The sequence below is a fragment of the Nanorana parkeri genome, unplaced genomic scaffold (assembly GCF_000935625.1).
Source record: "Nanorana parkeri isolate BGI_ZX_2015 unplaced genomic scaffold, ASM93562v1 scaffold146, whole genome shotgun sequence".
In the NCBI taxonomy this organism is placed as follows: domain Eukaryota; kingdom Metazoa; phylum Chordata; class Amphibia; order Anura; family Dicroglossidae; genus Nanorana; species Nanorana parkeri.
In genome coordinates, this window is record NW_017306414.1 from 1374514 (window position 1) to 1400490 (window position 25977).

Below are 25977 nucleotides of genomic sequence, written 5' to 3' on the forward strand. Positions count from 1 at the left end.
CTGAAAGGGCTGCTGTAAGGGCTATTCACTATAGCCCGTACAGCAGCCGAAGGTGGGCGAGGGGCACAGCCGAGCCGAAGGCATAAGCCAAGCGGCATTCCGCTATTCACTCACTGACGTTCAGTCCCTATGAGAATAGGGGCGAACGACAGCGAGTGAGCTACTGGAGCTTCGGCTTAATTGATCCAGATGTTGGATTGGCTGAGTCGAAGTCCTTCTGCACTTCGGCTCACCGAAGTGCAGCTGAAGGCAGCCGATGTACGGATGATTTAATCCGATGTATGGCTGAAATCAGCCGTACAAGCCAGAAGTGAATAGCGGAACGTAGTTCGGCTCCCTTCACTTCAGCTTGGTTATTCACTCGGCTGCCTTTGGCAGCTTTGTGAATTACCCCCTTAATGTCACTCACTTGCTTTGTGGGAAACCAAAAGCCATGAAACTTATAGGATAGGTTTGGGCAGTTAAAAACGTTAGGTTGTGCCAGGTTTCAAGGCAATTGATTGAGGTTTAAGTACTTTTTTACACATTAAGGTCTTTTTACAACAACCCAAAACTTTCAGAATATATTGGCATAGATGGAGTTGTGTATTGTGTAAAGTTTGGGGGAAATTGGTTAACATCTAAGCTCCTATTGTACGTTAGGCCACATTAAGCTCTCAAAAAACTAAGCTTAATGTCACTCATTTTCCTTGTGGGAAAGCAAAATCCATGAAACCTCTAGGATAGGTTTGGGAAGCTGAAAACATAGGTTGTGCAAAGTTTCAAGGCAATTGATTGAGGTTTAGGCACTTTATAAGACATTAAGCTACATTAAGCCATTTTCACATTAAGAGGGTTATTCAGAAGGAGCCGAAAGATTAAGCCAAAGCATCAGCTAATCCTTCGGCTCACTTCGGCCGCCGGAGCCCTCCGGTTTAGCCTGAACCGAAGGGCTGCTGTACGCGCTATTCACAATAGCCCATACAGCAGCCGAAGGCAGCTGAGCGGCTCCGCGACCCGAACGCTTATGCTTTGGCTCAGCTGACCCGAGGTCACATCCAAAGCAGGGCGAAAGGTCTGCCGTCTGCCCAGTTGTTGTCATTCAATGACCTGAGGACTCTGGGTTGACATTGAATGACAACAACTGGACGGAGCCAGCCGTGATGTCACGGCTTGTTCCGCCCATTTGTTTTGATTTGTCCGGGACCTGCAGGAAGACTCTGACAGGTGTCGGACAAATGTAAACAGTTTTTGGCCGTCATATGTCAGAATGGGTTGGCGGACGTCGGGTCATGGACAACGCTGGACGTCGTGATTGACCCTGGGTTACATTGTTGGATTACATTTTGGGAATTTTTTTATTTTAATAAAGGATTTTTGTGGTGTTTTTATTTTAATTAAAGGGATTTTTTTTTACAAAAGTCTGGTCTTTTAATTTACATTTTTACTTTAACTCTTTAGTGAATGGGTACCCCTTACTCATACACAAGGAGGGGAAGCATCTGGGTGCCCCTTTATTAAAGGGGTACTCCGATGCAAATAAGCCCCCCTGGCAGCAAACCCCCACAACCAACGTCCCATGGCTTGTGGGGAAGAGGCCCTTGTCCCCATCGGCCCAGGGCCAATGTGCTTTTCCAGGGGGCCACTGGAAAAGCACCCTCCCAGTGCCGAGGGCATGTGGCCTGGTTTGGCCGAGGGGGGTGCTTGTTTGACCCCCCCCCCCCCGTGCTCGGATATTAAGGGTCTGTTGGGAATTTCAGAGGGGACCCCACATTTTTGTGGGGTTCCTCCTTAAAATTCATACCAGACCTAAAGGGCCTGGTATGACTTTGGGGGGAGCCCTACGCATTTTTTTTTACTTGGGGTCCCTCCTAACATTCCTACCAGACCTAAAGGGTCTGCTAAGGTTTGAGAGGGGGGCCCCACACTGTTTTTTTTTCTTTATTAACATGTCAGTTTTTAATTTTGTTTGCTACCTCCGAGCTAGCAAACAGAATAGCCGAGCCAAATGCCGCTCGGCTATGAGAATATGGTGAACGGCAGTGAGTGAACTTAATTCACTGAGTGATCGGCTCAGCCGATCCAGATGTTGGAACGGCTGAGTCGAAAGGCTCCTTCACTTCAGCTCAGCCAAATATGCTGGGCAAGTTCGGCTGAACCGAAGCTAGCTAATGTACGGCTGATTTTAGCCGATGTGTGAAATCAGCCGTACAGGGCCAAAGTGAATAGCCGAACAGCGTTCGGCTGACTTAACTTTGGCTCAGTTATTCACTCGGCTGCCTTCAGCAGGTTAGTGAATAACCCCTAAATGTTTTAGGATGTCCCAAAAAAATATCTTTACATGATGAATTTCACATGTCTTCTTCTCTGTTTGCAGTATATGTAGCATCCTCTCCTGTGCCTGTCATGTGTAAGATTTCCTTTTTAACTTGATATGGGAAATCTTCTGCCACATATTCTGTAGAAATGTAACAGAATGAGAACTTTGCAGCAAACCAGCTGCCAGACTCATTCACCTTACCAACCGCTCAGTGTCTGCATCCCCCCTCTGCCAATCCCTCCACTGGCTTCCACTCGCCCAGAGGATAAAATTCAAAATATTAACAGTCACCTATAAAGCCATCCACAACTCCGCCCCCGGATATATCTCAGACCTTGTCTCAAAGTATCACCCTAAACGTCCCCTCCGCTCATCCATTGACCTCCTGCTTTCCAGCTCCCTTGTCCACTCCTCCCATACTCGCCTCCAGGACTTCTCTAGAGTCTCTCCCATCCTCTGGAACTCCTTACCCCAACCTGTCCGTCTATCTCCCACCTTGACTGCCTTTAGGCGTTCCCTAAAGACTCATCTCTTCAGGGAAGCCTATCCCACCTCAATCTAACCACTGAACCTTCACATTCTCACATAATTCATTCCCACAGCTACCACAGCTACCTCATGTATCATTTCCCCCTCCTCTTTTAGATTGTAAGCCCTCAGGGGCAGGGCCCTCCTTACCATCTTGTCCTGAACTGTATTGTAACTGTAATGTCTTCCTTATATTGTAAAGCGCTGCGCAAACTGTTGGCGCTATATAAATACTATGTAATAATAATAATAACCAGAACATCAGAGAAGTGAAATAGTTTTCATATTCAAATTTTTTCTGCACCAGAAAATGCATAAAGAAGTGGTCTTCTTAAATGTGCTGTGTCTTCAAAAATACACAGGGCAGAAGACCCTGTGCCTTCCCACATGTCAGTTAACATACCTTCAGGCTATGTTCACACGATGTCTGGAGCAGATCCACACATGCAGTGCATTTTTACTGTGTTTTTGCAGCGATGTTACTGCTTTCCGCATTTGCGTTACATTTTTTTTTTTTCCGCTTAAAATGGTGTTTCAGGTGTGTTCCAGTGCGATTGCATGCACTTCTTAAGTGTTTTCATGCATTCCAGTGCATTCCAGACCAGAGAAAATGAGACAAGCAATACTTTTGTTTCTGGTCTGGAACAGACTGCACTGGTGTGAACAGAGCCCAGCAATACCATAGGACTACCTTAGGATGCTTTTTTTGGTCCAAAAAAAAAGCCTGTTCTGGCCTGGACATTATCCAGACATGGTGTGAACAAGCCCTTAGTCCTGTCATGTACTTGGTATTTGTTTTTGCTCCAGGTGGCTAAACAGAGCAGCAGGGCAGTGAAGAGGTGCATATGTGCTACCAATGTGTCTGCTCTGCATGGGCAAAGCAAAATTTAGCTTTAAAACAGCTTAATGTTGCTTGCAATTTTTAGATTTCCGTTTTCTTTAAAATTGCCCACGTAGGGGTTACCCAGTTCAATTCAAACTATGCTGTCAATCCAGGCAAAATATGGAATTTATCATTCACAATTTGGAGTGATTTCCAGACCACTTAACATATTCTCCACTACTCTTTTCTGGGATTCAATACATCTAATTTAGTAGGAAGTTGTGGTTGGATGTGTGTAAGATTTGAGAGGCAGGCTTTATTTCGTTTTTTAATGCTGAAGCTTTGTGCATCGAAACAAGTGTTGAAAAGTAAAAGCTTTCATGGTCATGGTACCGTAAGCTATTTGCATTAAGATTGCATGCCTTTCCATTGCATATTAATTCCACAACACCTGATGTTTTTCTTTGGAATACTGGACTGGTCAGTTTGAATTAGGACAGTTGCCTAAAATCAATTTGTAGTGAAATACTGAGGTCAATAGCTTATTTACCTTGCGATTTAGAGCATACAAAATTGTAATTTCTGAATGTTTGAGTGCTGGTTTAAGAAAGTCTGACACTGACCAGCATTTTAAATTGCTTTTGCTCAGAAGCTGTTGTTAACCATTATGTGTTTCAGCTGTGCATTTCAGCTTCTGCTGGAAGTCCTTCAGGGTAGGGGAGGCTTTAGGCTGGACATTTTGTGGAAGAAACACTTTAGTGTGTAGGTGTGACAGTGATGCAGTGTGACAGGTCTTTATATACAGGGAAAAGAAAAACAACCATCATGCCCTTCAGCCAAAGCAGCACTCTTGTAGGTGTTTTAGGTAAAGCAATATTCTTTCTGAGCAGGTTGCAATCAATATCAAATGTGTTTGTAGTACATACTGTATTCTTTATATACGTCTACAGTTTATATTAGATGAAAATCCCACAACTGTTCTGTGTAAAAATAAATGTTCTCATCATTATAACTTTATTATCCATATGTAACTTTCCCATTAAAGGAAAAAATACAAATATTATTTTTTTTAAGTAAGCACATTGATGATATTATTGATAAGAATAATAATGCTATATTGACTCACATTAGTGTAAGTCTGATTTGCTAATAGCATAATGCATTTTAGCAGTAAAACTCTGAACATACCTTCAAAGCCCTAGTCAAACCACCATTTAAGAGCTTTTGGAGTAGCAGGTTATCAACTACTACTGTTCTGCAATAAATAAATTCCTAAATGGAGAAATTGTAATCAACTCTAATGCCAAAATGACATATCACAGGATAATATATACTCTACTTTTTAGAGTGAAAAATATACTGCAGAATGTTTCATCTGAGCTGCTGGATGTCTTTGCAATGAGTGCCTTATGTTTAAGTACAACATGTCAGGCCCATTGTAGCCATGCAATACCATATTTGCTTCTTTTATATTTTGTGAGATTGCTATTAAGGTTTATAATCTGTGGGGTTGATTTACTAAAGGCAAATAGGCTGTTCACTTTGCAAGGGAATTTGCACTTTGTATGCATACTTGCATGTTTACATCTTTCCAGCGCATCAATGCTACCTCCATTTTCCTGTGGGAGGTAGCATTTTTATAGTTTGTAGCCCTCTTATCAGTGTTCACCAAGGATTTGCCTGTTGTGCTAGCCATACTACACTCCCAGGGTTTTCCCATTTTAGGATACCTAGATTACCTCCTATTGAAGGAACAATTGGCTCACAATCTGATGTAGACACATTCAGAAATCAGCAATGGGACTGACACAATGCTTGGAGTATCTGGGTCTAGTCTTAGATGTCGCCCAAGACAGATTTTTTTTTCTCTAAGAAAAACTTCTGACTTTTTGCTCCCAGAATCCTTTCTATTCTTCAATTCTGCATGATAGTTCTGGGCCAGATGGTAGCCTCCTTCGAGACAGCCCCATGTGATCCACTCCAGACCCCTACAACACTACAAGATTATTTCTTTATTGATGACTCAGGAATCCAGTTCTGAAATTGTGAAAATCCTTCCTGCTGGCTTGGAAGATCACCACAATGGATGCCAGCCTGAAGGACTGTGTAGGAGTCCTGGACACCTTGTTGGTGAAGGATTTGGTCAACAGAGGAATCTTATTTCCTGATCAACATTATGAAGTTTAGAGCAATTTGGTTGTCCCTGTTACACTGGACTGCTAAACTGCATGGTCATCTTATCAGGAAATTCCTTATCTACTCTGCAGGATTGAGATGGAGGACATTCCACTGATACTCATAGATTTGGACTGGCCCAGGTGGATGTGGTGCTCTGACCCGATCAGTCTTCTGACCGACACCTTGTGATCTCTTTCAAATCAACTAGATCTCCTATCTCAAGGACCAGTTTACTACCTTTCTTCATGGATGAAGGCTTTAACATCATGGTTAGTTCAGCCCAAGTCTTGGGGGACACGGATCATTCTGAATCAGTAATTCCCACACTTGAAAGCTAGCATGCCTAATTTCTGAAAGTTCTACCATCACTCATTGAATGTTTTCTTCACTTGGTGCTAGGAAAGTTTCACCTCATGAAATACTCTGTGGGACAAATCCTAACCTTTTCATGATCTGGTCTAAATTAACATTTGGCCCTGAGTCCAATCAAGGGTACCGTTATTCCAAATGATGCAAGTTAAAAGAAAAGGAGAAAGGACCACCACCTAGCGCAATTAATGTTGTAACCGGAAGGGAAATATCAAAACAACTATGTTGCACTCGCGTAAATGAAGAATGTAACACTCATTGGGAATCTAAGCTTGTTTTGAAAACATCAATCGTGGTGAAGGTTCTCAGGCCAGAGGTAGTAAAAGCTCAGGAGTGTGGATCTTCTAGCAGTAAGATGAAAACACCCAAGGAACGACCATACACTGACCGTGTAAATCTGTAAAACAGTTATTAAAATAACACTCACACTACGTAGCTGCAATTAAATCTTTCAGAGTGTTGTGTGGATGCAGATACCGTGATTCTTCTGGTCCCTTGTGCCTAGGTCCGGTTTTCTGCAACCTCAGCGTCCTAATGTTGAATGTAGCTGGATTTGTCCAGAATTCTCACAATATCCAGAAATCCATGCCGGATTTACCCTTTGCTCCATGGTTCTGGGTTGTCAGCCTATGGTGTTTCACAAGGCTGCAGCCAATCTGCACCCCCTCCTCCCTATTTCGGACTTCCTCACTTGTTGCTCTTGGTGCGAGCAACAATTCTTATGCCTTGTATTGTACCCATTGTTTCTCTTCCGATCACCTTGAGCCTCTTTCCCTGTGCTTTTGGCGTCCTTGTATCCAGCTGGTATCCCTGTTTTGTGTTATCCCCTGCTTTGCTCTTTGCACCCCTGCTATAGCATTTCCGAGTTTGCCTTTGTATTTTGTTGAATACTACCCTTGGCTTTAACCAGTGTGCTGTGAGTCTCTTGATTCTGCCTTCTTTGCTCATCTCCTTCCGTGCTTTCTTACTCCAGCCATTGTGTGTCTGCTTTCTCCTACCTCTTTGCTTTCTTGTACTTCAGCCTAATGTTCTCTAGTGCTCTGTTGTTTTGGTACTTACCTTCCAGTGTATCCTCCACCCTGCTACACATTTACCCCTTCACATTTGAGCTCCACTCCTTCCTTTTGCTATGTTCTATATTTCTATCGCATTCTCCCTGTTTGCATTTACCTCTCAGATCTGCTCTTTGTATTGAACCTTTCTACTTGGATCGCACACTCCCTGTGTGCATTTACCTCTGTGATCTGCACTTCGTATTTTACCTTCTCTGATCCTGTATCTCTTTGTATGCATGTGCAACGCACATCTCGTGTACTTTTTTTTACTTCTAAGTATTCCTCTAGCTACTTACCTTTCCTGTTTGTTACCATCTGCTGAGTGCTGTACAGTTTGCACCTTTACTTGTGTGTGTCTCACTCACTTTCTCTCGCTCATTGTGTGCCTCTGTTCCCATCTTCCTCCTCTTGGTTTCAAGTTCCCTACCTGTTCCTGTATCCAGTTCCCCGGTGCTTCAACTAGTCCTTTGCGTCTGTGTGGGTGCGCTAGAGGGCCGCAACCTGGAAGGTGTCCATCAGCCAATCATCCTTACCATTTGAGGCTCTTTTGAATACCTGGCCCTTCTTAGATTCTGTGCCTCTAGTGCGTCCCGATAACGCACAGACCATTAGTTCCTCTCTCCCTGTGACCTACATCCCAGAATATCCCTCCTGTCTGTGACTCCAACCCGCACCGCAAAGCCCGGAGCTCATGTACCCTAGTGCCCTGGTCCCCAGACCGTGACAAGAATTGTTGAGGAGTGGGAGAAGAAAAGTGTCGGAGCTGTGTACAGAAGGCTGTTGTACTGTGAGTCTGCTTTATATCTGTCTGCACACGCCAGGGCAACAAAGGAAGGAGAGCCTGTTGTGATCTGGTGCCAGCCCCTGGGGGGTCTGAACAGAAAAAAATTGATGGTCTGGGAGGAGGAATGAGGGCTGAGAGACTCAGGCACAAAGAGAAAGTTGGCAATGTGTTTTGAGGTGCTAGTCCTCTTTGTCAAGCCAGGGAGCAAGAAAGAAGTATGAAAAGAGAGGACTGCAGACTCACAGATTCACAGTCCTCCGGTCCTCCTAGTTCAGGCATCAGTTTAGAACCAGTACTGTTTGCCAGTCAGCCTCTGTACAACAGCTCTGACACCTTTCTGACACAAAACGTTGCTTAGCATGCCTGGCGCTAAACTTTATGGTGGATGCCTGTTTGAGATGGACACAGGAAAGGATTGTGCTTTCTGCACTTCCTATTGACTCCAATCTAATCTCCCTGCATCAGTGACAGTCTACGAATCCCCTCTTGTTAGGTGTTCATTCCTCTTTCTGCCTCAAGGAAGTGTCTTCTTTTGTTATGCAAGCATTTATGACATGTGCATAACAATGTAATTTGCATGACATTTATGACAGGTGCAATTTGTTGCTCCTCCTGAATGCAAGGGTTTAAACTGCCTGCAGCTATCTTCCCCAAGCAGACTCTGCCACAGAGATGCCTGATTTTTCTGATTCTGTTGGGGATCCTGCAGGGAAATGTCCCTCCCTTCACTAGTGGAGGTGATCCCATTAGCTGAATTTCAGTCAGCTGAAATGGAGGTTTCTTGATCTACCTACTCCTTGGTGGGCTCTGCCAATTAATACACACTTTTCCTAAACTGATTAGTCAAATCCTGAAGTAAGAACCCAACTGCTGCTGTTGTTGACTTTCAACCTATTGGTTGCATTGACCAGATAACTATCACATACTGGATGCTAGCTGAATTAGTAACCCTCTGTTTAGATCCACAGAGCACACTGTCTTAAGTGCTAGTCAGTGGAACAACAATGTAAGAAGGCTTTGTTATGTCTATCCTTTGTAAGAGTCTGTTTTTTCAGCTCTTCTTTGGATGAACATCATTAAAGTTGTGATAGGGGGAAAGAATGTAAAAGTACTTATTTACCCCAGTTGTGCAAAGCTAAGAATCAGCAATGCAGGTCAAACCTTCCTATCCTGCATCAAACTGTTCCTTCCTCCAAGTCAGGTTCCAGTTCCCGGACCCAAAGTCCCCTCAAGTTCACAGGCTTCTAAGCATCCACAACAATCCAAGCAGTCGAAGCCGGTTGATCAATCCACCTCCTCGTGAAGGTGTGGTTTCACCAGTTTCTTCAGAGGTGCAGGAATGTCTGATGGGTTTTGTGGAGAATTGAATAGCTCACATATCAAATGCATGAGTGAGGAAGGTAGTATGAAAAGGTTACATAGAAGTTTAATCTTCGTTGTCCATCTTGATTCTCCGCTTTTCTTCTTGCAATGTCTCAGCAACAACAGACAGACCTCTTTTCAGCAATTCAGGGACTGCTGTCCCAGGGGGTTATAATTTCTGTTTCCTCAGCAGAAAGTTTAAAGTTTTTTTTTTTAAATCAAAACCTGTTTACAGTTCCGAAACCCAGAGGAGGCATTCAACCATCTAGGACTTAATGTTACTTAACACCTTTGTAGGCCCTCTAAACTTTCAGATGGAATCTGTTCAGTAATTTTTTGCTACTCCTCATAGCAGGTACTTCTTGGCATCCATTGACCTAAGAGATGCATACATGTTCCTTTCTTTCCAGATAATCAGCACTTTTGTTGCTTTGCTGTGGGTGACAACCACTATTAATTTGTAGCCCTTCACTTTGAGGAGGGGCTAATGGCCAATCCTTAGTATATGGGGAATTTTTTTTTCATTAGGTGTGGTTGTCCATATCAACAGATATGTTCGGTTACCTTCTGCTCCTTCAGTCCTCAGTAGTCTCTGTTACAACAGATTTTTTTCCTAGTATACTGTAGACATCTGAAGAAAAGCACTGCCTGGTGATGGACAATTCTTAATATGTGGAAGCATGTAAATCTATTAGGTGTGGTTGTCCATTAAAGGTACGGGAGCATCTAGGGTGTTTTGGACTGGATGAACCCTAAACATCAAAACGTCATCTCTAATTCCCAAACAACAATTGGAGTGCCTGGGTCCCTTACAAAAAAATAACTGTACTATAATTGAAGTACAACTGCAATAAAACTGCAGTACAATGAAGTAAAACTACAGAAAAATTAAGAACAACTGTAGGTTTGCAATCTAATGAACAGTACATTAGTAAAAGTACAACTGCAGTACATTACAGTTTAACAGCAGTAAAACTGCTGTACAAAAAAAGTATGTCTACAATAAAATGAAGTACAACTGTAGGTTTTCATTATGATGAAGTATAGCTGCAGTTCAGTGATATACAGGGCCGTCTTTAGCATGGGGCAAAAGGGGCAACCGCCATGGGCCCCATAATTTACAGGGGTCCACAGCAGCTGTCCCTTTCGCCCCGAGCGGCAGACAGAAAAAGAGCCGCTGCATCGCATGTGGGTAGACCGACCATCCGTTCTCAGTTTTAGTTCTATTGTGAAGTGACAAGCTGGAAGCTGTCAGTGTGTGTGTATGTGTCTCCTCTGTGATCTCCTCCCCCGATGCGTGTCACAGTGATCCAGTAGGCACGGAGGAGAAGGCGGGGGAGGGCACAGCTCAACTTCAACTTTTCCTGATAAAGTGCACTCCAGTCGGGCAGTGAGTGCTTCTTGGGTTTTTCATCACTAGGTCTCTATGTCTCAGATCTTTAAGGCTGAAAACTGGTCTTCTGTTCATACATTTTCTAAGTTCTACAAGTGGTTACTACAAGTGGTTTCTTTTTGTTTTGGTTTCCTTTGTTGGGTTGGTTCATCTGTGTTTTTTTGGTACGCCTGCCCTTCAGTTTGAACTGCTTTGGATGTCCCTAGGTTGCCTAGTTATCATCATGCTGTGTCCCCCAATGAGAAGGACCGCGGCCGCTGTCACAATATAATGCTCACAGCAGAAGATCCCTCGATTAACACCCTAATGCAGGGATGGCCAAACTCCGGCCCTCCAGCTGTGGTGAAACTACAAATCCCATGAAGCATCTCTCTCCGGGAGTCATGTCTGTAGCTGTCAGAATCTTGCAAAGCCTCATGGGATTTGTAGTTTCACCACAGCTGGAGGGCCGCAGTTTGGCCATCCCTCCCCTAATGCATGTTGCACTTTGTTAATGTTGCACTGTAACCTTCAACTTTAAATTTGCTTAAATACTTATACTAAGGAGCTGTTTGAATGTTTCTATGTTATTGTTCACTTTTAACACTCAGATCACTGACTGCTGTAACTCTGTATCATTCATCTGTATCATTTTGTGACCAGTTCCAAATGAATGTCACTAGTGCCTTGATTGTAGTTATATACCATACAAAAACATACTAGAAATATCAAGATTAAACATTTCATGTTTGTCAGACTATAGAGAAGACAAGCTTTGTAAGGAATGTAGACTGTGAGTATTAGCATTCTTATAGGGTTTAAGAAAATATCTCAGCTTTTCTCTACAACTGGTTATTGCCTAGCCCTGTGAATATCTTTAACAGAGGAAGAAATAGTGAATAAATAAGCAGTATATAAATTAGTAAAATTTTTGTCTGTAGAAATAAGTCAGTTACATGGAGTAAGGGTTTTAATTTAAATCTGTACCAGTTTGCTGGATTTTGTGAGCTTTTTTCAGGTGCTTTAAGCGTGCTTGGAAATTTATATAAATTGAAGGATTTTAGTTGAGTTAAAAGAATTGGCCAGGAAAGTAAACTACAGAAATATCTCACGGGTCCAGTCCGTGTCTTATGTTGAGAAACTTGATTTTTTAAAGTGACACTAAACTCAGGAGTTAAATCTTAAACTTAATACATGTACCTTAACTATCAACAAAAATGTACCTTATTTGTGCTAAACTCAGCTGTAGATCCTCAAAAAATCTCTGAATTTGTGCCAGCACTGTCCTTCCTTCTGGAGGGTGACTACTTTTGTTCCCCTTGGTCCCTGTGTGTGGCTACTTTTGTTCCCTGTGCATTTTGTAAAGTTGCCACTGCTCCAAGCTTGCTCCTGTGATGGACTACAATCTCACATTTAGTTTAATAATTTGCATTGAGATTGTAGTCCCTCACAAGAGCGAGCTTGGAGCAGTGGCGACTTCACAGTATGCACAGGAAACAAAAGTAGCCACGCTCCAGCAGGAAGGACAGTGGCAGCATAAATTCAGAGATGATTTGAGGATCTACAGCTGGATAATGCACAAATAAGATACAGTATTAATAGTTAGGGTACTTGAATGTATTTTTAAGATTCGACTCCTGAGTTTAGCGTCATGCAGTACATCCTCTGCAGTACATGCAGATTTCCCCACATTTTATCCACTTAAAGATCCTGCAATTACAGAAAAATACCCGGTGATCTGCATTCAGTTTTTAACTTTCTATTGTAGGTTGAAAACATGCAGCATTTTTGTTGACTGAATGGCATCAGTTCTGCCCAGTTATTTTTGCTAAACTACTGATTAACTCCACCTCTCATTATCTTCACAATGTAGAGACTAATTATTCTGTAGTCAAAGATGCAAACTGAGTGGCCTAATTATACTTCTTGAGATAACCCTGGGAATGTGCACAGGTGTAATGCCTAGGTCAGGTGATATGAATCTCAGCTGCGGAGGTTACCAATACAGGTTATATTTTCTTAGGGTACGGCTTCAGGGTCGAGCTCTAGGCGTCACTCTCAAATCTTTAGCGGAGAGTTTGGAGCTCTACCATCATATACCGCAATTAAATGGGAATTGGGGTTGCACACGAGTTGCCCCAGGGTATTACTGCATACCGAGGTTGCGACTGCTATGTATGGTTAGGCAAGTTCATACAATAAGTAGCTTCCAGTAAGGATTACTAAGCAAGAGATGTAATAGCGCTTTCCCTTTAAATGTTGTGGTTCAGGTTCTAATGAGGAAGTCCATACAGCAATTGCAAGATAGAAAGTTCAAATACTTCAGTAAGCACTAGCTTAGACAGGCTGTCACAGACTAGTTGATACTTGCTGTTTAGATGTCCTTGTAGATGAGGGATCCTCTCACCCACAGGTCCTATGGTCCAGTCACAGGGATCTCCAGTTGTCAGCTGGCGTTCACTTGCAATAGTGGAACGCCATACTGATCTCTCTTCCGGCCCTTTATGGGAAGGAGTGTGGGAGGAGCTACCCATGTCATGGGGGCGCATCGGCGAATTCACTTCCGCCTCGCAGCTTGCGTTCCACGGTGGAGCGCAGCTGCGATCGTTACAGCAGGATGCATGATGACTCTGAATTTCTAGCATGATCAACAGTTATTATTCTGCACTTATTGAACAAATATAGCAAAACATTTTCAATTGTATATTTAACATGTATCATAGCCAAAGGTTTTTTTTGTTTTGTTGTTTTTTTTTTTAAGATAGAGTGAAGAAGGATTAGAGACTCTGTCAGGTTTTACTGCATTTTTACTTCTGTCTGTGTTACTATCATTGAGTTTACTTCACTTCCTGTCTGGTGAAAAGACAGTGAGTAACAGGAAATCTTTCTAACAGAGCCCTGAAGAGCAGTAAAACCTGGTTCTAATACTTCCCTACTCTAAATTTCCTAATCTTTATCTCAAACTAAAAAAAATAAAAAATGGCTATAGATACACTCAGACATCCCAACTCTCCCGGACGCTCTGGGACTCTCCCGCTATTAGATAGCAGCTCCCGGCTGCCAGGGAGAGAAACACTTTCTCCCTGAAAGGTTTACTCTGCTCGATCTGGCAGAGTAAACCTTTCCCTGCTCTGTTTTTTTTTTTTAACATCGGGGCCGCCGTCAGTCAAAAAAAAAAAACCCAGCATAGGAATGCATAGCTAGATTCCTATTGGCTATTTCACTTTGCAATAGCGAATAGCAAACTAGCTATTTCACCCGCCCACTGCTGATGTCAATCAGCAGAGGGGGACCTGAAGTCCTCCATTAGGTCCTCTTCTAGTGATTGACAGCAGCAGAGAACGGGTCTAATAGCCAGCTTGCTATTGGATATTGCAAATTGAAATAACCAATAGCAATCTAGCTATTCATTCCTATGCTGGTTTTTTTTATTTTGCCGGCAGCAGCTGTCAGAATACTAAAAAAAACCCTGCAGATAGCAAAGAAGATATTGGTTCCTGTGCTATCTGCCATCATTTCAGTGGGGTGCTCAACCCCCCCCCCCCTCCATCCCCCCACAGATGGGGGGGGGGGCAGAGGTCACCTCCCTGAAATTGCTTTTTTCAGGTTGGGATCCCTGTACACTTTAACAGACCAAGGAGGAGAAAATAAGATACATTTATTGAAAGGGTTTACATACATACATGCCTACATACATACTGTACATACATACTGTCAAAGAGTTCCTTTCTCAAAGCCTTGTCTACTGCCTTTGACTAATAATTTTAAAAGTTATGACTATTTCTTTACCAGGTGAGTTTTATTTTGTAATTAAAAAAGGAACAAACAAAAAGGAAATACAGAAAAAAAACCCCAACCAGAACAGTAAATGACAAAATAAACACAATCCATGTCCACGAGTAAATGAATAGTATAAAAGGGAACACACCGCATAACACTCTGAGAGAGTGGGTATATACCCCCACGTGGCATTCATTACACTACCATAAATTGACCCAGTCCGGGCACAAAGGTAAAAAAGGGGAAAGGTAAGAAGGTGATGGGGAAGGGGGGCAAGGGAAGGAGAAGCAAAGCAGGGAAATGACCAGCTGCATGTCAGCATCAAGAATAAGACAAATCCAACAAGAAAGTTTTAAATATTAAGAGTCTCTGTATAGATCACTAGTATTTCAACCAAGGGGAGACTCTCTCCCCCCCCCCTACAAGATCTCCAAGTGTGGTGCCCTGTGCCATCCCAGTTGGTCTGAAGAGCATGTCATAGCTGGAGGAACCCAAAATATTGATTTTTAAAATGAATACAAAGACTTAAGTCTATTAAAGTGGTGCAACACTCCTTCTGGCATATTATGTTCTATACTCCGAATGCCATACCGTGCCCTCAACTGGGGATCAGGATAGTGCGAAGATGATGCAGCATAGGATTTTCCCATAAAGCGGTGTAAGGGGAGATAGAAGCACGTTGGACCAATGCAGAGGGTGTGGTCCCCTTACCTGGGTCCACACCCTATGCATTATACGCATGGGCTTATTGACAGCTGGATTTGAATTAGGCCCCCTAAACACCAGATTACTAAGCTCTGCATAGGATCCCAGAAGAGCTTCCTCCAAAGTTACTGCCGAGTTATCCAGGGACTGTGGGAACCACCAACAGACTGTGACCAACACACCAGGGCCAATCCACCCTCCGACAGAGGTAGTCATAACACTACCCTAGACACCCTCAGGTGTTGTCCTGCCCAAACAAAGGAGGTGAGTACTCCATGAGTGAAGAAGGAATTGTGCATAGCTATGGGAGTATGTCTAAAGAAGTACAGAAATTTTGGAAGGAAAAGCACCTTAATAAGATTAATCTGTCCCACAAGTATCAGTGGATATGATCTCTCGGCAGCACATTTAGACATTAGGAAACAAGTAGGGGACCTAAGTTGTCATTAAAGCATTGAGAGAGGTTCATCCTAACCACCACCCCCAGATTTTTAAATCCCAAGACCCAAAGTAAGGGGGAGGGGGGTGGGGTGGACCAAACAGAAATAGAAGGGATTTATCCCAGTTAATCCTAACCCCATAAAAAGAACCAAAATTATATAATTTGAAGGGCTGCAGAGAGGAAGGTATTGATATCCCGCAAGTAGAGAAGAGTGTCATCCACAGAGAGGGAGACTGTTTCCTAAAAAGGACCTGCACGCATCACCAGAACTGCTCTGATCTGCATAACAAAATAGCAAAGTATTTACTGCAGTCTTTCTTACTATGTGTTTGTTGCTCTGGTCAGGCAAGGCAACAAGATAGGAATAGTTCTAGTTATTCAAAGATTGATGGGGGAATGTCTGAACCAAAAACATATTGTGGAGTGCATTAGATTAGCTTTGGAGGAGTAAATCAGGAAACTCTGAAAGAAAAAGCTTTGGAACAGAAGGCTTATGCTGATGTGGACAGGGCATAGTTCACTGAATAAAATGCAAGAATACACACTGTATGCAAGCAAGGGATTCAAACACATCCCAGACCCTGTTTTATCTTTGCACAACCTGCCAGTTTGTTCTTAAAGTATTAATAAAACTGACTTATGCAACAACTGAAAAATGCACAATCCATTTTTGTAAACTTGGAGTATTGTCTGCTATGTGACTTACATTTAGATTGTAAACAGTCTATTGCATATGGTATACATCAAACATTAGCTGCTAGCTAGATATCTCAAATGCCTCTTACGCCTGTACTATATGTGATCTTTGGAGATATTAACAGATATGGTGAGTGCTATAAGGAAGCAGTCCACTCGCAATATCTTATTTGTAAGGGCCTAGTAGCCCACTTTTATTTAAATGATAGTCCACACATCCACATCTTATACCCTCGCAGGGGTTGCTCAGTACAACAGCTATGCACTGCTTGCAAAACAACATAAATTATTCTTACCCACCAGTCCTCTCTGTAGTGCTGTCCTGCATTTGTACTGGTGCCCCCTCAGGCTCTCAGCTCTACCAGCCTCACCAGTTCTCCCAATCTCCCTGGCTGTCTTTGTGTGCCTCCAGCACACACAGCACCAGACTCCATTTTGACACTTTCTGTTCCTATTTCACACCAGGAGCTCACCTGTCTCCTCTCTGACTTCTGGGTGAGTCGTCCTGACTCTTGAACACTGTCTGTTCCTATTTCCCAGCAGGAACTAATTCTCCTAGCCAGCACCCTCTCCTTAAGGGTTGTGCACGCCTGTACAATCATTGGGTGCTGGTCACTGCTAAACCTTTGACCCAGGACTGGAGCTTTCTTCCCTCCTGAATCACGTTGAAATCTCCCGCTTGCAGGATCCCAAGCAGAATCCAGAAAGAACTGAAAAGCCTTTCCCTAAAAAAACCCTTGCTTTCTGACACCTCTCAACCCCTCTGGCTGAGAGTCCTGGGTGATCATAACACCAAATTTTACAGTGGGATTGCCGCACAATACCACATATATTTTCTGAAAGCTGAATTACTCTAGCTTACATTTTTAACATTTTGGGGATATAATAGGGAAACTGAGGCTTTGTATTTTTATTTACTATTTTTACTAATTGTATATGTTCATGGGTATGTGAACTCTAGTTTGCCTTTTATCTGTCTGTGTTGGTTACATTTCCGATGCTATGTGTATTTAAATGGAAACCATAACTTGTGCAGGTTATCCACGTTGATGCTTTCACTTCAGCAAGAACACCATGACTTTCTATGGTTTTGACCCTAAAAACATATTGGTAGCATGTGGTAAATATTTATAGATTCATGTATCAAGGAGTACAATCTGACTGTTCCAGTATCTTGGTGACAAATTATTTATGTCCTTTTCCAGGAGAAAGAAATATATCGTTGGCCTGTAAGGGAATCTGTGAAAACCATGCTAGCAATTGGATGGAGTGTGGAAAGAACTAAAGAAGGAGAAGCCCTGGCACTGCACCGGGAAAATGAAAAGATGCGCAGTATATCCCAGACTAGCCAGGTAATAGATCAACATTATTTTTATGCATAAATTGAACAATTTACTTGGCATTTTTACCTTAAACATAGAAAACTAGATCATGCCTTTCTTAGCCTTAAAGGGTCAGCTCCCTCAAAAGTTATATTTCGGTTATCGGTAGAGACAGATGGACTGAGTCACCCACTGGCTTCTTATAACTATTTGGAACCACAGTGGCAAAATGCCTTTGACATAATTCCCTGGTCTGTTTCTGCACATCTTGCAGAGTTGGTGTTCCTGCATGTTTTGGGGGATTCCCAAATAACCATAATATTGGGTCCCCTTAATAGAACTTTTCCATGTGGTCATATCTGGAAGCTCAAGGATGATCTCATCACTGGAGAGATATACAACACTGCTAGTTGTTTTAACTGTAAATCATCTTCCAAAAATTAAAATATCAGTTGTAAATAAACTGATCTTTTAACATACCTCTACAAAAAGGAATCTGAACTTTTAGAAACACACCCAGTATGTGCATCTTCTTATTGGTGGATAATCAAGCTTTGTGCAAGCTGTCAATCCACAAATCAGAAATTTGAGCACTGAACATCTGGATTAATTAATCTACCCATCCTGGTGTATAGCCTAGTCTGTTAGTAGATTTGGCTGAGCTCATCTTACGCATATGATAGTTTCCTTTTTTGTTGTACTTTATGTTTTTTTAGAAGTAAATGGTTACAGAGCACCTGTCTGTGTTTTGTTCTAAGCATCCCTTAATTATGACTGTATTCATAATAGGGTGACCAATAATGAAGGTATAAACTGACCACCTAGAGGCTGTGCAATAAACATGTATGTATGGCTTTCCTTAATATATGTTTATGTTAATGGAGTGGGCATAAGGCAGTTTTTGGCGAAGAGAGACAACAAACTTCCCCCCAACCCAGCCAATTACTTACTCAATTACTGCTGTTCCCCTGCGACAAGCTGTTCTTACTGCCACCTCCATATCATAAACATACAATGTTCATGCAACTCCAGTGTGCATGTAAGCTTGCAAAAGCCAGAAAGGTGTTTTCCAGTGTTTCATTGTTATCAGGCCTATACATGCAATTGTCTTCCAAAGTATTTGGCCTAATTTAATTATAGATGAAGTTTCAGCCCATCATATCTTGTATACCTGTGCACTCTATTGTCCTAAATAAATCTAACATCCAGACTTCTCTGGATCCATCTGGTAAAATGGCACAACAACAGGTGATAGGCCAAACGTTTCCAAATTTAGAAGAAACGTTTTGGAGTTTTTTAACACTGCATTTGACACTGTACCCTACAAAAGCTTACTTTACAAAACTAACGTTTTTTTGGAGTGGACTATGAGTTTTGTGTACGATAGAAAGATGGCTTCAGGAGCAGCTACAAAAGATAGTGGTAGATTATTCAGCCTCTGAATGGGCTAAGGTTGGGAGTGGTGTGCCCTAGGGTTCAATCTAGGGGCCAATACTGTTTATTAGACATGTGCATATAAACTATATGAACTTATAAAATATGCTTGGAATCAAAAGTTCAATTCTGTATTTGCTGATGATACAAAATTATGCAAAGAAATAACTTTGGCACAGAATGTAGCAACATTACAGGGAGACCTGGCTAAAATAGGTGATGGGTTGATTGATTTAGCAGATGAGGTTCAATGTTGGAAAATACAAAGTTATGCATTTGAGTGCTAAAAATTTGCAGGCAAGATACTCTTTCAGAGGGGTTACAGTTTCAGTGATTGAAAAATATTTGAGGGTCCTAGTGGACCATGAACAATAGCAAGCAATACCAGGTTGCTAACAAAGCAAGCAGAATACTATTTTGCATTAAAACGGGTATTTATTCCATGGATAAATCCATACTATCATCCCTTTACAAAACACTAGTTCAGCCTCACCTAATAAGCAGTCCAGTTTTGGTCACCAATCAACAGAGGTATTGTCTTAGAATTGGAAAGAGTCTAGTGAAGGTCATAAAAAATAATAAGGGGCCTGGAGGACCTCAGCTATAATGAACAATTAAGTAAATTAAACTTATTTCCCTTCAAGAGGAGGTGCTAAGGAGAAGACATGATCACTATCTACTAATTAATCGATGGTGGCTGTTAATCTTATGTCCCTGAGGACACATACACATAGGTTAGCGTGAATGAATCGATGGGTGTTCTTTACTAAGCTGCCTATCCAACATCTGGATCTGCTGAGGCAAACGTTCGACAGTTCACTCGCTGCTGTTCACCCCTATTCTCGTAGGGGCCGAACAGCAGAGTGAATAAAACTGTTTTTGTGTATTGTGCTCAATCAAAGGATTTTTTTTCAAAAGTCTGGTCTGCTTATTTGATTTTATTTTAAACTCTTTAGTGAATGAGTAAGGGGTACATCTATCTCTTACTCATTCCCAAGGAAGGGGGGGGGGGCATCTGGGTGTGGGGAAGAGGCTGGGATTAAGGGCCTCGTTGGGAATTTTAGGGGGACCCCACTTTTATTTTTGGCATTGGGTGGCGTCCCTCCTAACATTTCTACCAGACCTAAAGGGACTTGTATGGTTTAGGAGGGGAACCCCGCGCCATTTTTTTCAATTCAATTTTTTCACAACATACGGGGAGACTGGTCTGCTTCGGCAGACCGTTCATCCCACTTCTGGTGTGTCTTCAGCTCAGCCGAGCCAAACACATATGCTTCGGCTCGGCTGAGTGCTTTGGCTGCTGTACGGGCTAAACCGCAGCCGAAGCAAGCCGAAGGATTAGCCGAACGCTCAGCTTAATGCTTTGGCTCCTTAGTGAATAACGCCCTATGTCTTTTTTCAACCTTATCTGCTATACAACTGTGTAGTGATGGCCTACATTAGGTTTTATCAGTCTAGTTTGCCCCATAGCTGACCCATTTGTTGTTTAAGTCATCTAACATTGCAGGTCTCAGACAACAAGCATCCAGTTCATGAGCACCTTTTTAATATATTCATAGAAGCTGTTGACCTAAGTATTCTCAGAGTTAGAGGAGCTATACACAGAGACTGGGGAAGTGAAGTTTAAGGAATGCAATGTAGATATAATGATATATTATGTACTTTACCTGTGCTTGGTTTTTCAGGGAAATGGCTACACTCCTGCTTCAATTGATCTGAGTAATGTTGTCCTCTCCCGAGAGCTCCAGGTATACATTTTCTTCTCTCAAAGTTCACAATAAATTGTCCTGGAGAACAATTATATAAATACATCTAGGATTACCAAATTATCCATTTATAGGAATGTTTCTTACATGGGTCAAACGTCATCACTGTAGACCATTCTTGAGGCTAATAATGTTTTATTTGACTTTTTGTGAGGAACTTTTATTTATGTAGCAAAGCAAATGGAAACTCTGTTTATGCCCTAATAAGGTGATCCAATCATTATTTCTTGGGGGGAGAAGCGAAAAGGATTTGTTTGTTGTTTGGATTGGCTGACATGTCTCATGTTATTTGTCTTTTTTTTTATAAATGAGAAATGAAAACACTTTATTTGCATTATGAAAATAGCCAGCTGGTTACATTTCTAGATTACTAGGTAATAATGAGAAACTGAACTGTAGGAGGTGTGCCACAAAAGGCACTGCATCTTTGTGCGGAAGTGCCATCCTGGTAGAGAAAAGGTTTTGCATGGTCATAGAACAGCACAGTTGACATCACCCAATCTCAATCCAAATATCCTGAGACTGGCAGTCAGAGGAAGCAGTGTCTTGGATTTCCTACTGTGGATATACAGCTATAAGGCTGCAAGTGCCCGGGTACCCTCACATACCAGGTATCACACTGTTATTTCAAGAGGTATTATTATTTTTATTATTTTTTTTAAGGCTACTACATAGTTAAAATGAACATTTTTAACAAGGTTATTCACAAAAAGGTGAAGAGTTTGGAGAAGGCAGACAAAGTAAAAAATCTAGACCAAAATGGCTGATTTTGAAAAATTCTTAAATTCAGCTCAATTTCCAGTCCAGCTATGTTGTCCTAGATTGTTCACTTCTCCAGCCTTCTCCAAACTCTCCACCCTCTTGTAAATAACCCTGTAAATGTTCATTGTAACATATACAATTTTCACTGTTTAAATTTAGGTCCACTTTAAAAACACATTATTTGTAAATTTACAAGCAGACATGTAAAATGTATTTCTATGGATAACCATGTATTTCTATGGATAAAAAGAAATTTTAATATGGAATAATAAAGAATTGCTTCATATCACAATTGAGTGGTAATCCTTTGCTGGAATAACATAAAGGACATTAAATAAATGGAAGGAAACCAACAATGTCTGCAAAAAAAAAACAGTCCTAGAAATTCCCACGCATTTACATTTGATATGAAAATTTTGGCCCTAACTTGTCTTTACAACAATGCTGCTAACTCATTTTAGAGGGTGCCCAAGCATTCCAGTTCAACACATTTTGTGATATATGTTTTTTTTAGTCAGAGATCCATGTACATTGTTTAAAGTGTGTATATGTAGTCCATATTCGGAAAAAGAACAGTGTTTTAGGAGATTTAAAAGACATTTCTGTAAAAATTTCAAGTTCTACTTAATTGTGACTTTGTACAGGGAATGGTGGAAGTAATGGCAGAAAACTACCACAATATATGGGCAAAAAAGAAGAAGACGGAGTTGGAGACTAAAGGTGAAATAAATAATACATAAAAAAATATCTCTATACCTTTTGCATGTGTCCCAAGTCTGTGGCATCACTTCCAGGAGTGAAAGGTGTTGTCCTGGTCAGGACTTTTTTGTTGGAATATGATAAAAAGGTTGCTTCTCAATATTAAAATATATTTCAAGGCAACATAAAATAAACATATGCAGTACCTCTTTGCAATATATGCATATGTTTTATACCTTTAAAGACCTGCAAATAAGAAAACAAAACTTGGTTCCTAAATCCTGTTGTGGACAGACAACATTTTTGTGTACAGAGTAATGAAACCCCTGCCCAGTTGTCTATGCTAAACTACTTAAATACTCCAATCTTATAATTACAAAATATACAATAATTATTTTGTAGTCCGAAAAAAGAACTAAGAGGACTAATTGGACTATTTGAGATAACACAGGAGGTGTACACAGGACAGCTCTGAATTTCTGACATAATAAACAGGTATTTTGAGCACTTATTGAACAGATATAACAAAATACAAAAAATTGTATATTTAACAGAATAAAAGATATCAAATAAGCCTTTATTATTGGGGTTTACATTCACCACATATGACACCATATCTACTATGCCTAGTTAACAGACCTAATATCACACTTGTTACTTGAGACCCATTCCCAAATTTATGCTTAGAAATAGTGTGGCCACATAAAAGCTGTTTTTAGTTACACTTGACCAAATTTGCATTCAAATCTTTTTAGGATCGTAATGGAGAAATACATTATTAGGTTGTTTGCTTCATTTACCAGCTCCATCAGTTAAAAACTTAACTTAAGTTTTTGCAAAATTAAATAAATAATTTGGTTCAATTAACCTTACTGTCCACCTAGACAGCTTTTCACATAAGCTCAGAATCTTTGTTTAAAGCAAAACTAAAGTCCGCAAATATACCACACAGCTTCAGCACTGTGACATCCGAAAGCTCCCTTCCCAGGGCCGACATCTTCTCCTCTGGGGCCTCCTGGTCTTACACTTCCAGGTGCAGAGTTGTTGGTTTGTCGTCTTGATGGGCCAATGCTTACTTATTGAAGTTAATTCATCCCACAACCTGGCAGATGCCTGAATTTTTCAGCACTGAGCTGTGCATGTGCAGCTCTGTGTACAGTGTAAATAAGATTGAGAGGAGCAAAGTAAGAAGCCTTTATTGCAGCAGAGACATAGGGGTTGATTTACTAAAGGCCAATAGGCTGTTTACTTTGCAAAGTATTTCCCTTAGCTTAGTGAATCTGGGGAAGCTCTGCTGACTTTCATTATCCAATCATGTGCAAGCAAAAATACCTTTTTTTTTAATTTTCTTTGTACATAATTGGATATTCTTTGCAAAATTTGTTTTCACCACATTCACTAAGTACACATTCACTAATTGTGTTCTGTCTCAACCACTGATTTATGTATTTGCACATACATCCCAAGGTTCAGTCTGTACGGACAGTATGACGACCTTCTGAGCTGATGGTATCCGCAAGCAGGGTCCAACTCACCAAGCAGACTCAGAGTAGAATCCAATGTAGATTATTCAGACTTGACAACACCGAGTATGTGATTCCTTGGTAGAAAGACATTCCTTTCTAAAACCTTGTAACCCATGTGTAGACCCCTCTTAACACAGTGTGGAAGAGGATAAAAAAAATCTAAAGGAGAGGCAGGGAGAGTCTAACTAGGGGCTGTATCAATATACACAAAACAGTAGGGGTAAAATGTAGGGATGTACTAAGACACAAATACATGGCGAACAATAACAGACTGCTTGTGGCAGCATACATTTCCAGTAAATAAAACTCCATAGTATTAACAACATTTCTGCTTGATGTTTTTGTTTTTAGGCTACAGTTCAAATTTTAATATATTTTTTATACTGATTGACACTGCCTGTGATCAGGCTTGGAGCTCAATAGCTCAATAGCGCGCAAGTGTTTGGTTATTAACAGGCTGTAGTAGTTGTAGAAGCCAATGGAGAGCCAAGGGCAGTACACATGTGTAACAATAGCAACAAAAAGCAAAATACTTGGCTTAAATAGGAAGTCTAGGGGCGTAGCGAGGAGTTCAGAGTTTAGCACAAAACTGGGTATCAATCAAGATTATTCAAGAGATCAGGCAAGGAGCTGTCCAGAGCTTCAGGTGGCTCAGTAGGAAGAACCACTGTCAGACACACTGGTAACCCTGGGTTCAGATACAGATCCTGACAATAACTACTTTTTCCCCCCAATGACTTCTATTCTGTGTATAGGAACAAAAATCACCATACTTTGACATCCTGATCAGCAACTGAACAATTTTGTTTCCTGCAGGTGCAGGGAGCCACCCACTGTTGGTGCCCTATGATACCTTAACAGCAAAAGAAAAGGCAAGGGACCGTGAAAAAGCCCAGGAACTTTTCAAATTTCTTCAAGTGAATGGATATGCCATATCCAGGTACATACACTTTACAGTCTATCTATCTATCTATCTATCTATCTATCTATCTATCTATCTATCTATCTATCTATCTATCTATCTATCTATCTATCATGATGTTATAGTTATCTATATAGCTATCTATATAGTCAGGTTGAAAAAAGACACAAGTCCATCGAGTCCAACTTATAGAATCTATCTGTCTGTCTCTATCTATCTATCTATCTATCTATCTATCTATCTATCTATCTATCTATCTATCTATCTATCTATCATGATGTTTGATGGGACACTGTTACATAGTTACATAGTATTTGGGGTTGAATAAAGAAGTTCTCTATCCTTGTACACACCACCTCACTGGCTTTATGGAACAACATAAGTATACACAGGTATATTTTTTATGTTCAACCTGTGGGCTGAACAAAAAAAAAAAAGTAGAACAGATTCCTCCAGTCACGCTGTGCAATGTGTACCCAGCTATAGTCACATAGCATAACTTAAAATAATTTGCTGCTTGCATTAAATATGCTTAACCACTTCAAAACCAGGTGTTTAGACCCCCTTTCCTGGCCAGGCCATTTTTCAGTATTCAGCGCTGCGATACTTTGACTGACGTTTATTCCGTCATGCTGTACTGAAATGAATTTTATACCATTTTTTGGGGACAGATAGAGCTTTATTTTGGTGGTATTTAATCACCACTAAGGGTTTTATTTTTTACTATAATTAGGAAAAATTACTGAAAATTTTGAAAAAAATAAGGTTTTTTTTACATTATGTTAGGAAACACTTATTATTACCCAGTTTTTTGGTAAAATATAAAAGTCGGGGTCACGTCGGTTAAATAGACACCAAACATGTCAAGCTTTAAATTTGCGCGCACCTGCGACATGCAGAAAACTACCATACCCAAAATTGGCCATAGGCGACGCTTTAAAAGCTTTTACCGCTCATCAGTTTAGTCTTATCAGTGATTGATGGCCCTAGACTTATTGCTCTCACTCCGACGTTCGCGGCGATATGTAACATGTGCGGCGTAATGGGCGCAATCGTCTTTTTTGCACGTATGCGCCCCCGACGCATGACTTTAAACATTTTTTTATTTTTTTTAATTCTTTTTTATGTGTAACTTAAACATTTTTTGGGGGGG

The 25977-nt window shown here is 41.1% G+C and overlaps 1 protein-coding gene across 1 annotated transcript in view; it reads left to right on the plus strand.

The window, feature by feature from the left end:
* Positions 1-25977, plus strand: part of RYR3 (ryanodine receptor 3) — a 609228-nt gene that overhangs the window by 396968 nt on the left and 186283 nt on the right. The window contains exons 54-57 of the mRNA XM_018554200.1: positions 17599-17745; positions 20835-20897; positions 22322-22397; positions 24719-24842. Of these exons, the coding sequence (XP_018409702.1) occupies positions 17599-17745; positions 20835-20897; positions 22322-22397; positions 24719-24842 (410 nt within the window). The remainder of the gene's footprint in view (positions 1-17598; positions 17746-20834; positions 20898-22321; positions 22398-24718; positions 24843-25977) is intronic.